The sequence below is a fragment of the Lepeophtheirus salmonis genome, chromosome 12, assembly GCF_016086655.4.
Source record: "Lepeophtheirus salmonis chromosome 12, UVic_Lsal_1.4, whole genome shotgun sequence".
Taxonomy (NCBI): domain Eukaryota; kingdom Metazoa; phylum Arthropoda; class Copepoda; order Siphonostomatoida; family Caligidae; genus Lepeophtheirus; species Lepeophtheirus salmonis.
This window is the reverse complement of record NC_052142.2, coordinates 1,645,307-1,663,743: the sequence shown is the minus strand read 5'-3', so window position 1 is coordinate 1,663,743 and position 18,437 is coordinate 1,645,307. Positions and strand designations below refer to the sequence as shown.

Below are 18,437 nucleotides of genomic sequence, written 5' to 3'. Positions count from 1 at the left end.
TTTTTCTCATAGCAGTTGACTCAATTATTTCTCTACTCTCCTTTTTTCTCTGTAGTGGTCCTTGCTTTAGCTGACCCCACTTTTCTCCCCATTCAGTGTATCAATATATTTTTCTTTTCCAAACTTGTTTATACATACATTAATATTATATAAAATTTAAGCCCGTACTAGTCGCAAGTCATTTATATTCAAGTCTGACTCGAGTTACAAGTAATTATTTCCCCAAGTCCAAGTCAAGGTAAGAGTCATTTCATTTCAAGTCAGACTCGATTCACAAGTCATGTGACTCGAGTTCGCAGCTCTGTTGCAAGGTATGCTGCCTTCTCTTTGATGATTCTGGAGACCACTAGATTTGAATGAAAATATGGAGGTGATACTATTAGCTATTAATCCTCGATGTTCGTAAAATATTTATACTCTTTAAAGTGGATTGTAAGATATTGCAAAGCTTTTAAAAAGAAATAGTCTTACTTTGGAGACTTATGAATTACTTTTTTTTTAAAAGTTTTTTAAAACAAATAATGAGATAAAGTTTTTTGACTAATTTTGAACACAAATCATTTATACAATTTTTTTTGACAGTATGGCCCATTAGTTAAACTAATGTGATCTTTTACAAAATGCATTTTAATACACCAATAAAATTATTAGTTATTAATTTGAATGTATCTAGTAATATCGGTTTGATTATACTATTTTAAAGATAAAAATCAATTAAAGTTAAAACAATTAGTACTTAATTACGGGGAAGCTTTACTACGACAAAATGGTTTTCATAATAACTGCGATATTGATCCTCAATTATTGTCTACACCCAACAAGGACTATAATTATAACTTCCGTGGAAACGCTCAGTGTTAGTAATATTTTTTTCACGCACTATTAATTACTTTTTTTTTTTTTGTAATACGGTTACAAGCACTTAAGAAGAAAATATAACATAAATAAACACTATAATTAACATTCAATATGTGAAATAATTTTTTATCCCTCCCTTGCCCCCTCAATATAAATACATATAACAGATATAAACCGGTAGATCTGTTAGGTAAGCTACCACGCGACTGAAGAGAAGAGAGCCTCTCGACCCAGTACTTATAAATAATTATCTATCAATAACATTGTTCAAAACGGTTGAAGTGCCCTCAGTTGTCTGTCAATGAAATTATCGAATCCTATCGTCTTTATTATAGAGCCCTCAGTCCGGGTGAGGTATAATATGCAGACAACTTTCGTAATGACTGCGTCAGCCTTTAGGTGAGCCTTACTCATCAATGGCATAGCCACAAGCCAATCTTCTTTTTTAGTTCTATTCTGAGTGCGTCCCTAATTTTAAGTTTCACAATTTCCTCACAGGTATCTCTCTACTGTATTCATAAAAAAATGAAAGGATAACTCACTGCTATACGTGTGATAGGATCTTTCAAAGGTTTTAAAAAAGCTTTTACTATGGAGCCTTTTGAATTTGAAATTATTTGAAGAAATTGATGGTAAAGCGGAAGGACCTGAGAATTATACAAAATTCATTGGCAAAATAATTTATTCAAAAAGATGGACTCAAGCTAAAACCACCTGAAGAATGTAAAATGTTAGATGTAGTAGATGGAAAAGTACCTATGGTTGATTATAAGATAAAAAACAATGACTTAGAGTACTTATATCTTATGTATTATTTGGTCTAGGATGGGCCAATTAAAGGAGAATAATACATTTGGACTCGCAAACCTGGAAAACTGAGCTTAGCTCCTTAGAACACTATTGCAGCAAATATTCTTAGGGTTTATTGTAAATATAAACCACCAAACGAGGAATATAGTGAAAGTCCTACTAGTAATGCCCCTAATTGGTACTTCAATTAAAAACTTCTTGTAAAAACTGTATTAAATCTTAACGCTCCTATGTGTCTTTCTATTCGAAAAAGACATAACGTGGAGAGTGGTTCCAAGTTTTTGTTTGAGGAGTTATCTCTTGCAAGGGATATGTTTCAAAAATTGACATCACAAATTTCGACCTTCAAAAAGGTCGTTGAAAATAATTCATACTTTGCTCATTCTGAGGCAATTTTGTTGACAGGCATATATGAGTCTAACTTAGAAATAAGAGAAAAAGCTCTAAAATCTATATTGGGAGCCAGAAAAAGGCTATCAAAGACAAAAAAATATTAGAAAATTCAAAGTACCAAAGAGTAAGATTAACTTATGGCATCAAATTATTTGGTATAATATAAAGCCTTGCCAAAGAAGGTTTGGTGACACCTCTTTTAACAGGAACGGTTTTCATTGTTAACCCGTCTCTAATAATCTATAAGCAGAAGCAACATATCATCCCTCCATATTATGTCCTTATCAATTTCCCAAAAGGCGTGATCGAATCTTTTTTTTCTCGCCTTTTCCCTGAGATTATTATTCTCAGTCCTTTGAGCATAAATGTTACAAATATACTTCGTATTCGTATGAACATACATTCTAAGATGAGATTGTCATCAAAGAATAAGCACCAGTTTACTTATTGATCCTATATTTTACTAATTAAGTGTGCATAAGTTCCACACTCATTTAGGGGCTAACCGTATCTGTAGGAATTTATAAGTGCTAATATGAAAAACAATTATTAACATATTTTCTTCCTATTAAAGAAGCAATGTTTACACTGCTATAATTACTGAAACAAATTACTTTTCTTAACCATTTGTGGATACATTCACAATTTTATTGAATGTGCCCTACGATCCGTATGAGATCTACCTTATTATTTATATTTAATCATCCGTAGTCACTTTAAGGTTCCTTTTTCATTTTTTACAGGAACAAAATTTCATCTCCATTCACTTACAGTCGGTTCAATAATTCCTTCCTCAATCCATTATTTATAGTTAATTGTTGAAATTTCCTTTCGCAACTGGATTCATAGGGTTAACCCCCACCTTTCCCGATTTATAATAACTAGTACCGCCGTAAATTCTATTCCAGTACGGTCTACATTGGAGTAGTCTTTTAATAAAATAACAATATTCAAATAATATTCTATCACTAGTTTACATTCAATACCGCTCAAATTATCATTCTTTTCGATTTCTACCCAAAGACATATGTAGTTTCTATTTTAATTTTTTCCGTCTCATTAGCTCCTCTATCAAGGATTCCCTATACACCGAAATAATTTATCTCTTGCTAGTTCATAATTAAGATCAGGGTCTAAATTTTTTGAGTTCTCTGGATGGAGTGCAGATTTTCTTCCATCTCAATTGAAGATAACTATGTTCATGAGTTTGCGTTTACTTTTTCAATTTCCGAATAGTTCGTAATTTTCTCCCAGGGACTATTCACCGAGGATCTTCCTCAACAGTCGAATGATAACTGTCTCTTCTCCTTGTCCTCCCCACTTCAGTTAATTGTGACTCAAATTAAATTTTCTAATTTTCCTTTGTTACAGATAACCATCCAATATCTGAAGTGCCGATATCAGAAACCTTGTACCCTTTCACTTTAGCCTCAATTTCGAAATTTTCTCAATGATTATTACATCAGTATCCTCTTCGTAATAAATTAGCATATAAGCGAATATCTTCGTCGTCAGATCTAACCTTAGCATAGATGTCATCATCTAAATACAATGATATGGACAGTTGCTTCATTGCTCCTCAGTGATTCATTGAAAAATACCCTTAGCCCATAAACTACTTGGGGCTTAATTGTTTTTTCGAATTTGTAAACATGAATCGGAGTGATTTGTGTCTTGGTCAAAGACTCAGTAATCCCGCAACAAATTTCCACGAGCACTTCATTATCAGTCTCTGATTCGAAGCCTATTCTGGTATCCGGGACCTTACATGCTTCAAATAGTTGTTTCACAAGCTTTTTCCTTTCCCGAGTTTCCTTACGAATATCTAGTGAAGTGTACTAATTTGGATCTGTTTAGCAAAAATCTTATTATTAAAAAACTGCAATTTATCTAAACAAATGTACTTTTTATTCTTTAAACACGATGCAACGATCCAAATGGGTTTGGCCATTTAAGCTTTTTTTTAATAAACCCATGTTATTTTCTGTGAATGCTTTGAATCGTTAATTAGAATATATCATGGTATAAAGTAACATGTTAGAATAAAATTATAATTTCTTGTTCAGTTCTATAATTATTATTTTTATTTGAACATCCTTTCAAGTATATCTCCACATCAATGTTATATAATCCATGATCACATTTAATTCGATTAAAATCCTACTGGTAGTATTCCAAGTTTGTAATTTCATGTCTCTTTGTATTATGACATTTAATCCAATAACTGAACAACCAAAAATAAATTAATACTAGTTATCAATCATTAATTAAATAAAATAAAAAAATTAATTTTATTCTTTAAAAAGAGAGTAATCATTTTACCAATTTCGTGTATTCTACAAAATACCTTAATGTGATTTTGTTATGCACATATATTGAACTTCATTTTCCATCCGATCTATTCCCATTTTGTAGGTACACAATTGATATTTAATTTTTGTTTGAGATCCGACAAATTTGAAATATCATCTTGTCTCAAAACTTTTGAGCCGTTGATTCTATTTCATCCCTTTTCCGTTTACGCCTCACCTCAGACATTGACATTATACTAGTCCTTTGTTTAATTGTCACTTCCGTTTTTATACTAAAAATACTATTCCTCTTTTTCTTAAGATATGTCTTTTTAGTTCTCTATTTTACCATTTAATTTCTGTATCAAAATCTTGATGTTTAAAATGAAGACACCAAAAAACTTTTTGGGAGCTATCATTGGATTTACTGTCTATATAAACAATCATCAGATATCATTAAAATAAACTTTGCTTTGAGTTACAATTTTTCATATTTCATAATCTTTTTAGTCCTAATTATGGTTTAAAATCCCAAAGTTCTTAATCTTGTCATATTAAAAGGTCTAATGATTTTGAATAATGTACTACAAGTAAGTACATTTACTCTCCGTCGTTCCAACAAGTATAGTAATTTTGCATAAAACATGGCATTATTTGTGGTAGCCAGTTTTTTCACACATTCAATTTTTTGTTGATTATAATAAGATTTGGAAATTAGACCGAAAATTGGCGAAAACTTTGAATGATTTTCAACAAAAAAATGTATAGAAACATCATCAAATAACCTTGTATGTTACAAAAGCCTTAATGATATAATTTCTATTTTGGGGTATGTAAGGGAAATTAATTATTAAAACTTAAAGAACTTCTCATACTATTCTAACTTTCTTACCCATAATTATCACATCAAGTCGTAGAACACCACCTATACGCTACGATTCATAATATAAGAGAGAAAAAATTAGAGAAAAATGTACCTGCTCAGTCTCATAAAAAAATACAAATATTTGATGTTCCTAGTCCTTCATTCTCAATAGCGAATTGGTTTTTCTGAATGATGAGGCCAATTTTTGTGAATTATGATAACAAATATGGCAAACATCGCTTCACTGTCCGTTAAAACCCAATTCGGGACAGACAGTCTTCCAATGAATTTTGATCTTCCCTATCTAGGGGACCAAAATGTCCAAACAACATTGACTCCATGACTCAATAGAGAAATAGAATACATTCCCAGACATTGATCTATCTAATAAGAAACACATTTGTAATCCAAGCAATTAAAACAAGGATTTTTATATCCTAATATATTCAATGGTCCTCGAGAAATGGAATAACAATTTTCAAGGTAAATGTCAATTCTACGTCTATATTCTACTTCCACATCACGAAATCCGACGTCTCTATGTTACGAAGTTCGAATATCAGAGATATTGTCAATAGATGTAGAACACGACGAAAATATATAATATTAATATAACAATAGCGTCAGAAGATTGAAAATATGAGAATAATAATAATCCCAGATCAGCTGGTTAAAATTATAATCCTAACACTTTCATTTTTTACTCATCCTTACAGTTTATACATTAAAAAAATGAATTCAATTTAGACTAAAGATTCTTAGCAATGTGTTTTTTTTTGTTTTTTTCCAGTTTTGAAACTTCTATCTAAAAGTTGTGATTTTTTTCTTATGTAACAAAAATAGCTAGAAATAGAAAGACCCGATTGTCTCCTTTTCACATATTTAAAAAAAAATGATTTCACTAGAAAATGATTCAATGGAGTAATTTTGATTTTTCGATAGAAATTCCAACTGCCTCTTCGTGTTAAAAAATTGAGATCCTGTGAGATTTTTATCGGATAAAGGCACCTTAGTGGTAATTCTTTTACATCCAACAGTCCTTCATAAGGACAGTTACTATCTGGAGCCTGCCCAAAAAACATTATTCATCTTTATTAGGATAGATATCATTTTTATTAAATATATCAATAGAAATCAATGTAAATAGTAATATTTTTATTTACTTTTATTCAAATTTTGAAACTAAATTATATTTCCATGGATGCTACAGTAAGATTGAAAGGCATTACGACACACACACACAAAAATTATAGCATTATATACACATATCAGAGGCAGAAATATTGAGGGGGAATTTATCGGCCTTCAGAGTGCTCCCTCCATCTAGATTAATATGAGCCCCGTAAAATTGGAATTATTATTCTAATAACCCGGAATGAAAATTGGAATAGACAATCAAATCAAATCGTCAGTTAAAAAATCTGGTCCCCTCCAACCATAAAATCTACGCAAATCCGATTTTACAATTGGAGGGGATTTATATGGATCATTCCTTGAGAAATTTTCAATAGGAAACGGATTTGACTTAAATTTGGTATGTTAGTCATATCCGTTTCCTCGTAGAAATTTGTCATGTTATGACCCATAAATATACATATATTCAGATTTTCATTTGAAGTATATCATTCTTTTATGGGTTAATTATCCAATACTTTGTTATTAAACTTTTTCCCCGGATAGACTTAATTCATTATAATATTCATGCTCAGGAAAAATGCGTAAGTCAATATAACTTGTTTCTTGAAGTAAAAGTTTCTCAAAATCTTTAACTAATGTTTTAAAACAGGGTCTATCATCTGGCTTCTTAACCCAACAATAATACATTAAGTTATACAGTTCCCTTCCACAATGTTCTGGTTTTTCTAACCGATGCCCTTCACGAATAAATTTGATCACGTCAGAGGCAGATTTTCCAGGATATGGAGTTGATCCTAGTGTCACGATTTCCCAAAGAAGAATTCCAAATGACCATACGTCCGATCTAGTCGAGTAAATATTATAAAGAAGGGATTCTGGTGCCATCCAACGAATGGGAAGCCGTCCATCCGATTTGCGCTCATAAATACTATGATTCATTATATCACGTGCAAATCCAAAGTCAACAACTTTACAAATTTGTAAAGTGTAATCAATCAAAACATTCCTTGCTGCTAAATCACGATGAATGATTTTCTTACAAGATAAATACTCCATGGCTTTTGCTACTTGATAGGCATAGGAAGTTAAATCTTTTGATTTGATACATGAACTCTCTGCGTGAAGATTGTTATAATTATGGTCGGATCTAGATTTTCTCAAATATTCTTGTAAAGTTCCACCTGAAACGTATTCTAACACTACAAACATAGGATCTTTTTCAGTACAACATCCAATAAGAGTTATAATATTAGGGTGATGTCCCAGCATCTTCATAATGCTAAGTTCTTTCAATAAATCTTTTTTTTCTACTTCATTAGCTGATTCTTTGAAAGTTTTTACGGCTATTGTTGACGAAATTCCTTCTACGATCATTTCTCCTTTCCAAACCTGTCCAAAACAGCCTTCACCCAGCATATGTAGTATTTTTATCGAATGCCTAGAAATTTCCCATTTTTCCTTGCTATCGAATAATATAGTGTAATCTGTTAATGTCGAATTTATAGACGTTTTTTTGTATATAGACTTATCAGTTGATGTCGTATTTTTCTCATTTGTGTTCATACAAGAAATAATTTCTTCTTCTCCTAATTTTATTCCACATTGGTGAGTGGATCTTCTTGGTGGTATATATTTAAAAATGTATGATCGATAAAAAAACAAAATAGAGATGCAAATAATAAAAACTATTACTAATGGTAAAATAATATATACAACTGTATATTTAGTCACCGACTCATTCTCAAGAACTGTTTTTGGAAGAGATATTTCAGTCGTATAACTAGAATTGTCTTCCGAATAAATTGATATATTTTGGGAAAATGTAGAACTTATTGAATGTGTAATTGTAATAAATACTTCTATACGTGATGTTATAGTTGTTGTATTACTTTCACCCACGATTTCAAGACTAAGACGATCACCAGGTCTTAGTGTATTCGATAGATCTTGAGATAGTTGAATTATCCCTTTATTTATTTTTGAAGAAAAAGTTATAGTAAAATAAGGAGATGCATCTTTTAAATACTTTGCAAAAGAATATTTGGGTTTAGAAAGGGATAATTTTATTGGGAATCCATAATTATTATCGGATAAATTGATCCAAGCTATTTTGGTACCAATTTTTTCATCAATAGGTACCTCCCATTGTCTGGGATGAACATAAATAATTGGAGGGGTTATTTGTGCAATTGTAGTACCTAAAAAAATAACTTAGTTTTACAATATATCATTTAAAATTTTATACTCACCATGGTAAGACCAATGAATAATTATCAAAATATAAAATAAATAATTTATCATCATAAGTTGAAAATATTTGTTTCTTTCTTCACATTTTTTAAACTTTTCATTTTACTATCACTTATAAAAACAAATACTTTTTTTAGAATATGGATAAAAAGTACCTGTCATTACCTGGCTTGACAAAAATATCGTAAATATTGTATATAGCAGTACAAAAATTGTAAAAAAAATTAACTTCAACGATATATTTGGTATTAATTTTATATAGATATAAGCCTCAGGTCAGACTTACATTTTGTGTACTTTACATTTTCAATGCTTTTAAAAACCTTAAAACAATGTATGTTGTGAATTCTTAGAAATTTTGATTGAATTCAAGTTTCAAATCTATATTTAGTTTATTTTTAAGCGAAATATACCAGTTTTAAAAAATCAACATATTTAATATTTAACGGATTCTTTATTTTTTATTTTATTTAGTTGACATATCAATTGTAAATTACAAATATCACAAGCAGTGTCGTAGCTATAAGTGGACAAGAATAACATCTTCGACATCACACTCGGCCTCCTGAATTCTCTAAAGTATATTCTCAGCTTTATATTGTGTAACTAATTATTAATAGTTATTTATTGAAATGATCGGGGATTTTGGTAATAAAATTTTAACTTCTGTTGAAAAATGATTAGCCTTTAAAAAATTATCCTCGAAGCTGTAGGCAAATCTTATAAATATAAACAAAATGGAATCTACAAACCATTTTTTATTGAGATCTACACTATTAAGTCATTTATATAACTAGATAGTCTTTCGTTTTTAGAAAACAACCTTCACAAGGATAATTTTTTATCTTTTTCAACTGCACGAACAATGAAAAAATAAATGATATCCCGTCAAACTCACAGGGGTGTGCTTGAACCAAATTTTCTACAGGAAAATATGGTTAAAATATTCGTATTTTATATTCTTAAGATAAATGGTATAACAAATTATGACTCTAATCATTTTCAAACTTTCCTCACAAGATGGGAAGGCAAATCTTATGATTCTCAATCTTTATCTCCACTTTTAAATCCAGAAAGGAATAGATTGTATCAAGTGGTATGCCATTATATCAATGCCTTCAATATCTCATTTACAATTTGTTCCTTCCTCAGGATTTCATCTTCAGCCAAGGTCGTATGGAGTCCCTTTCATCAACTTATCAAAGACTATAATCATCTCAAATTTTCCAAAAGGCTATAGCACTCCAGTAATTTTCTTTTGTGTCGTAGTATGTTAACTCGTAGCCAGAGCCTTGTCTCGAATTTACTCCTAATCATCCCAGAATAGTTATCACTTAGATAATCAATTAAAAAAAAACAATAATATTTCCTAACTTATTTCATTTTAGTAATATACATTATAGATTTTACTCGTTTAAATTCGTAGGCATATTAATAGTGGAAGTTCAATGTGCTTAAAAAAAACATCTTCAAGATTTTCGAAGTTTAACAAATATTAATGCTGAAGAATGAAATTGGACTTGATAATTTCATTACTTATAAAAATAGTTATATATATTTTTGTAGGGATTCTAACTAAAAACTTTGTACATTAAACAGTATTTTGTTTAATGTAGAAAGGTATAGACATACCTTATACATAGTCACCTTGATTCAACACAATGTCATATTCAATTTTCCTTACTTCAATAAATGACTATTATTCATAAAAATGAAATATTGAAATAGATAAGATATTTTTTTTATTATAAAATATATTAACTAAGGATCCAATATAGCATACATACAACATCAAGCATGATCAATATCACCTCCTTCCAAGTTAGAAATTGGAAGGAGGTGATTTATAAGATTATCGTGAATGGCACACATAATGATAATGTATATCTATAAGAATGCAATATATCAATATACAACAATATATTAGAGCCCATTCAAAACGTTAAACAATTAGCTTTAACCTTGATGCGTAAATATTGATAATTTGGGATGAACTTTACTGTGTGTATACATTTGATCTATCTTTATGTTGATGATGTTACACTGTATATAGAGGCTAATTCTGAATTGTAGCTTGTCATAAGATTAGAAGTAGTTCTGTCATATTTCAATATAAATCTGGGGTCAATTTAAATGCTAATATGGTTAATCTGAATGGCGTACATGTAATAAATGAATTATTATTTATTTATTTTTTATTTCGAATAGAAAGTTATATTTCTTAAAAAGTTGATTACAGACAAAATATATATATCTAAATAAGTTGTTAGAGATCACACATATAACGCCAATAAGTTTTTTTTCCTGACTATAGAAACATTTTTTTTTCTTTGAAACAAAACAATCTGAAAAAGAAAGCGAAAAAAGTGAGGCGAGAAAAAACAAAAACAACAACAACCTCACCTATAATACATAATAATAATAATAAAAATAGCATCTGACAAATTAGTAAATAAATATATAATTAAAAAATAAAATCACAACACGCATGATAAAAAGCAAAATTCATTAAGAGCAGCGTAGGCTATATTTTTGTGAACTTCAATGTTTTCATAATTGGACCTTGCAATCATGTTTTTCAATTTTGCAATGGATTTGTATCCAATTCTGAGCCCTGTCTTTGAAGCCATAAATTTTTTCCTCTTGGGTGGGCCCTCTCCATAGGTAGTGAGTGAGTTGTTAAGCCATTATAAACTATATTCCTTTTAAATATTCACAGTCACGAAATATATGGGCGAGCGTTTTATTTTTGTTGCCGTCTTTGCAAGGCGTGTTTTTCTCTATATAATACACTCCAAAGGTGACCGGGTATCTCAGGTAGAACTGCTTAGGAGTGAGATATGGATAAAATAATGACCTCACATATTGTTTCTGGATCTTTATTTTGCATTTCAAAGTGTTGCAGAGATCGTTTGAGGCTGTCTTTTTCTCACTCACTCCTTAATTGCTTTATTATCAAGTGTTGTTTTTTTGGTTACCTTAAAGACCTTAAGGAGGGAATCGCGTAGGATACTCACAATCGGATGGTTGATTATTGTTTTTCAGACCCAGATTTCAAGAACCAATGATATGATAATGTCTCATTATAGACTCGATTCAACAAAAACTGTTCCTCAATTTTGTGCTACGAGAGTTCATTAATTGGGCGCCATGCAAACTCTTCTTGGGCTTGAGTTTATAATAACTTATTCTGGACTCTACACTCCGATAACTCTCCCTGAATTATGTGCTAGAGAATTTATTGTTGACCTAGTGCTACAAAAACTCATTTTGGACTTAAATTTAATCGTAAGTCATCTTATTTTCAACGACTTAATTATTCGTCCTGGTCAATGGAGAGTTGACTACCTTTGGTGTAGTTTTTACTCAAATAAATAAATACATGTTTTGCTTCAGATTCGAAATACATTTTTTATAACAACAAATTAATATTTATTGTGTTTAAACAATAACAAAAAATACAAATTATTTGAAGCATCGAAGATATTCTGATGATAAAGTCATCTTACTGACTCGCTGTTTAGTTTTTTAACTCTATTTGTCTCTTTTTATTATTATATTGATATCTAATTATTTTATTGTTCTCATAAATTTTATTGTTTCCTCAGAGATGTAATTTTTTACCATACAGTTGAAAATTTTACATGCTATACTTAGAATATATTTGTTAAAAGTATCATTCGCCTCACATTCTACCTCGGCAATCCCTGAAGCATAAAGATCATGTTAAAAAATATTTAAAATACTTTAATAAATATTTGTTGATATTTTTGGGATGAAGTTATTTGATTGAATATTGGCGGTAATCTTTGAAATTTGATGAAGTTTGAAAAACATAACAACAAGTTAGAAATACTAGATTTGATGGACAGGTAAGTCCACCTCTATTAATTTGATCTGCCATATTGGTTTTTTTCCTCATCAGAGGTAAAAGAGAACAAATCTACAAGAAATTCACGTTGGCTATAAGTGAACATGTTTTGGTATCATTTGCAAGAAACTATTTTACATAATGAGTGACATACATATTCCGAACAAAAATAAATAATAGCTGCTTCTTTTGAGTTATTAAGACATTGCAAGAAGTTTATACTTTTCATTGGGAAACAATGTTTAAGGAAATTGCTTCTATGTTTGCGTCCATTTTGTTTAATATCAATGGAAAAAATATTTTTTATAGTTTTTAGAGGAATATCTATTTTAATTTTTTATTCTTATGCACTTTTCTGGATCTAAGTACTGCCTTAAGGTGCGTTGACTGAAGTGCATACTTACAATTTAGTACGTATTTAATCTTCTTTTTCATTATTATTATCCTTCGGTCCATTTTTATTGCAATAGCTCTTATTTTTTTTGAAGACCTCTTGACAAAACCTCTCCTTTTCAAAACAATCAAGTATAATTTTTTTCTTGTAAATCCAAATATTTCATAATGATTTCTTCTCCTTCAAGAAAAAAAAACATAAGGAAATTAGATGAAAGAGAAAAAGGTATAAAATTGAAACGGTTTCATCATTTTAATTTTTGAATCAGTGTGATTTTCTCATATTCGAAACATATCGTTATAAGGCTAATACTACTGTTACGTCATAGAAAACAATACATTACTGATTACTCCGATCAATAGAAGTTTAATTATGATTCTTCGCCAGGAGTTAAAGGTAGCTTTTCGTCGCTCTTCGTTACATCCAGTCAGCGAGCATTATATACATGGAAAGTTCACACATTTTCTGGAAACACGTAGGTTGACATCAATAATACTCTTTAATATTTCTACGAGGCTAAAAAACTCTTTTGATTTTATCAGATTATGGTAATGGCTAGTGATTTGATTAATGATTCGACCAAACGACATCATATTTGTTAATCTTTCTCATGTATTTATGAGAAACGTTCGTTTGGCAAGAAGAATTCCTCTAATCGTCTCCTAGTCTCAGTTTTCCTATTTCTTCGGAAAAAGTTCCAAGATGGGTTTCGAGTGAGTATCATAATCTTTACTTAGATGCTAATGTAAAAGAAGTGCAAATCTCAGAATAGCTTTCCTTAGTGACTAAGGAACGATTAATGAAGAAAGTGAAGAGTTTTTATCGTTTTGAATAAGGATTGGATTTCACGAAATACAAAATCATTTCTATTGGAATAATTACATCTAGGACTTAAGTGAAGGCAACGATAAAATCTATATAGAATTTATTTCAACACATTTCTTAAAAATATAATTACTAAGTTAATCGGTGCCCTCTTATCTTTTCTGCAATGGAAGGAAATATTGATGTTTTAATGTTTTGTTGTAAATTTCCTATCATTTTGTAATTAGACGCTATTGACACATAATTATAAATTTCCTTAATTTTTAATCATAGAGTGATAATATTTAGGTCCTTTGAAATGTTTTTTTATATTATTGAAATTTATTTATTTAGCGTAAAATTGTTTTTATTCAGTTAAGAGTATAATTGCAATTATTTATTTTATAAATATGGGTTCTGGCTAATTTAAAATTTGGATAATTTAAGTTTATTCGATTACTTGTTTGAATATTATTTCAATATCAAAGATTTGAGATCATTTGTAGTTACATTTAATTTCCAAACTATTCGTACAGATTAATAATTTAGAGAAATGATCAGGAAAGTGATGATGTGGATTCAAATAGGTGACTGGTAAAATCAAATTCAATTTCAACCCTACTTTTTGGATGCAAAAGTATATTTTTAGTACTATAGAAATATTAATTTTAATTTCCAGCCAAGCTCCCATAACCCTACCAGAAAATAAATTTTTCCTTATAAATACTCATTTAATCAAATATCATTGTATTTTTGTGTTTTTTTCCTACATTTTTATCAAGAATTTATATTCACGATGAATCGAGATACAATTTATAGTACAGGGTCCACTGCACCACCAAGCCCATAGGGAATATGACACCTCACTTCTTTTCAATTTATATTTTAAACGACAATATGTTGAAATAGCTAATAGTAGTTATACCTAAATTATTTTTTGGCTTAGACATTCGTCAAAGAGTATAATATACTGTTACTGTTAATCATACCATTCCTATTATTATATACTATCAATTTACCTTTGTTATTCTCTATGACGTTAAAATCTGTTTGTTTTGCCCAGCAGTCGGTATGGTACATCAAATATAAAAATTATAGCAAGCCTGATAACATGATGGTCATGATTTTTTTAACTACAACTAAGTTTAGAGGCACTACGCAAACATTAATCTTTTTGTACATATGATCCCAAAGTACAGATATGCTAATACGCCTTTTTTTGGTCCATTTCAGTGTATAAATATGAGCTTCTTCCAATCGTCATGAATTCATATCCCACTAAGAATAACTTCAGCAAATTTTTATTACTTTGTTTATTCTATTTATTTATCTTCTGATGTCGGCAAATGATATCTTCAGCAAAATGCCAACTTGGATAGTAGCAATGATCCCTCTATGCCTTTATCTCAATGATTATTTTGAATTTATATCGCTAATTAAAGGGCCGAACAATAAGGGAGACCCTTCCAATTTGAAATATCGTTGTCTTCTATGCAAACAAAGTAATAAAATTCAAACTCATAGGAGCTTGAGAGCCAACCTTATTTGTCATATAAATCAAAAACACTCCTAGTCCAAATTGGACTTTCACAAACTCCTGGAACGAAATATCAACAAGCGAGGCAGGACTTTAAAAAGCTCAATCAACAATTCCCATCAACCCTCTGTTCATGGATACTTCAAAAATGGTGGTGTTGTCAGTAATGCGTCGTGGGTCTACAAAAATAAGGTAGATAATGGAATCGTGAGATTTGTGGTGCAAACTGGACAGGCCTTTCAAATGGTTGAACATAAATAAATAAAGAAGTAAAGAGTTGCAGAGTACCTATAAGTAAATTTAAGAAACAGTTTAAAAAACTGAACGCATCCATTAAGGATCAGCTTGATCAAGTGGACCATGTATCCACTACTTGTGACATCTGGAGCAATGGACACAAAAGCTATTTAGGAATGGCCGCTCATATCCTCGATCCTTCTCTGGAAAGAAAGAGCTTTAGTTTGGCCTCCCCAGAATCTGAGGATCTCACACTCATACTTCAACTACTGAGACTATTCAAAAGGTCCTAAAAGCATTGCCCATTCAGTGGAAGACTGTTGGAATGGTCATAGATAACGCCTCCAATTTCAGAAGGGTGTTCTGATTCTTTGCAACAATAACAGGAATCTCAAAAAAACAACTCTCAAGCCCTTCTTGAGGAGCTTAGTGTCAAAAAGAGTATGAACTGAAGTCATAAGATGAAGACAAGGACAGTGTGGAGGGTATAAACCTTGAAAACATCCTTAATGAAAATGATGGTACTGTTATTAGTTATTATCTTACCAGACATGTTGCATTGTTTTTTTTTTCAATAGAACCATGGTGCACGCGTATTTGAATTCATGTTTCAGCGTGTCCGGTCCTGCTTATAGGAGTCCTTGGTTTGGCTCATCTTTCTCTCTCTCTGTCTAATTATCCCTCTTCTATCCTTCTCTTTGGTGGTGGTATGTTTGCGTTGTTTCGAAGCTAGACTTGTATTAATGCCTCTAGCAATAAATAATAATAAAAAACAATAACAGAAGCACCTCTCTCGAGAGGGGGCTATAGAGTTTTAAAAAAACGCTCATTGAAACCTTACAAACATTAATTTTTCATCAAAATAGAACAAGAAATCTAATTAACAGGTAATCCAAAAAAATAGACACCCTAGTACATACGTTAAAATAAAAAATAAGAAGAAGTTGACTTTTTCTGTGACATCTGACCTTAAAACTATACTTTGCAAATTTAAAATATTATATGACTATTACTTTGAGTATTGGCCTTCATGAAAAACGACATTTGCGAGTTTTTCTTATTATATTATAGGGGGTGGGTTGTAGCAGCAATTTATTTTAAAAATTTTTTACTTATTGCCCGTTCCTATTGGATATTCAACAGTCATAATTTCTTAAGCAATCAAATATGAACTAATAAAAATCATTTTGACTACATAATTGTAAGTAAAGATCTTAATATGAGAAACAATAGAAAAGTATTGAATATTTATTGAGCTCCTTATAAGTAAAACTGGTCTAGCAAAATATTAAATAATTGCAAATGGTTTAAGTATGTTTTAAAATTGCCCATTATTCAGGCATACACATCATAATTCAATTTTTCGTGAGTAATATTTTATTGCTTCATTTAATTATGATTGACACAAAATCTCAAAAAGTATACAATGTATCATTGCCAGTAAATATTCTTTCGAACTCTCCTTATGTTAATCATTCGTCACTACGAGTCAAGGAGTAATACATGAATAAACTTTATACTCATTCACTTGAAAAATCCTCCGAAACGTGAACTGAATTTTGCTCCATTAGTATTTTCGAATTTCTAAAAAAAAACCTCAAGGAATGACGAGCTTTACTCGTTACTCCCTTGAACACTCATTACTCGCCTAAATACTCGTTACTCGCCAGAATACTCGTTACTATCCCTATTACTTTTAGTCTCTAAAATACATGTCAGACAAAAAAATCATCTATTTTTAAGAATTATTGAAACCTGTAATTTAAAAATGGTTTTCGTAATCTATTTACAAAGATTAACTTCAAAATTAGTTTAACTTATTTAAATCGTTGTCATAGGCGTAATTCAAGAGTTTCTATGGTCTGGTTATAACTTATAAAGATATATGTTTTTAGTGGTACTGTTGATGCTTATTAATATTAATGCATATGAAAATATGTAGAAAAAAGAAATTTTTTCGACAGCTAATATCTCTTATTTACACTTTCCTCCTTAAAACGCAAAATTAGATTTATAAAAAATTATATGTACATAATTAGTACATTTTTTATGTGAATATTTTATTTAGGAATTTATTTTTCGTGGCTATATTCTTAATCAATCGCGTTTTAAGATCTACTATTTCAAAGAAGATAAATTTTACAGGAATTAAAAATAATCTTAATAAATAAACCTTATAAAATAATTAATGTACAGTTCAAAAGTATGTTTAACTTCAAAATAAAAAATATATCAGTATATTTATTTATAGAATTTTTTAACTAAATCTAAGAGGGATTAATGCAGATTAGCATTAAGTTGAATTAATTGCTCGGCATGGAGTCCGTTAGTCGATTTCTCCTCTCTGTCAGAACCTGTTCAGCGGTCAAAAAAAAAGTAGTTGTGATGGTACAGATGTCCCCTGAACAATGAGATCTTTCAATCGTACACTAGCAAGAGTAGGCATATGTCGTTTGCAAATGGTCCACCATTCAATAATATCTTCATATTAATTAACTTAAGACTCGTTGATGAAGTTTTGTCACTCTTTATTTCATCCATTTATATTAAATATACAAAATTAAACAATTAGAATCATATAACTAATAATAACAATAAATTATAAATACAGAATATTGAAATAATACATTGATCCAAATAATGTTTTCTTGTTCTGACAACGGAATGCTGTTAAATATGTTATAGCTTTAGTTTGCCAAATACAAGCCAGACTTGAAGTTTAATCAAAAAAGATAATCACCCCTTTTTCTTCACGTGGAAGTTGCTATATACAATTGTGCACAGGATAGATATATCTCTACCGATGAGATCTAAATAATTATAAATTATAAAGTAAATGTCAAAATCATAAAATTAGACAATAAATATACTAATAAAAGAAATGTTAGAATTAAATCCATCGTAAAGATTTAGAGCAAAAGCTAATTATGTAGTAATGTCCGGCGATATTACTTCTTATTACAGGCACAAAAAAAGATTTTTCCCCGATT

The 18,437-nt window shown here is 30.1% G+C and overlaps 2 protein-coding genes across 10 annotated transcripts in view; one reads left to right on the top strand and one right to left on the bottom strand.

Annotated features, from left to right (window-relative positions):
• Nucleotides 1–18,437, top strand: part of LOC121127300 (palmitoyltransferase ZDHHC6) — a 52,475-nt gene that overhangs the window by 12,961 nt on the left and 21,077 nt on the right. For 2 of the 9 annotated variants that reach the window (XR_011782385.1, XR_011782386.1), the window contains exon 7: nt 9,079–9,183. The gene's annotated coding sequence lies outside the window, so the exon portion shown is untranslated. Of the gene's footprint in view, nt 1–9,078; nt 13,345–13,411; nt 13,583–13,636; nt 13,962–18,437 lie in introns of those variants that run through there. The other 7 variants (XR_005867748.2, XR_005867752.2, XR_005867747.2 and 4 more) reach the window with 7 other exon arrangements.
• LOC121127299 (tyrosine kinase receptor Cad96Ca) lies at nt 6,308–8,735 on the bottom strand. The gene is made up of 2 exons (XM_040722626.2): nt 8,604–8,735; nt 6,308–8,552 (listed from the first exon to the last, which is right to left on the bottom strand). The coding sequence occupies exons 1-2, from the start codon at nt 8,656–8,658 to the stop codon at nt 6,877–6,879; spliced, it is 1,731 nt and encodes a 576-aa protein (XP_040578560.1). The 5' UTR covers nt 8,659–8,735; the 3' UTR covers nt 6,308–6,876.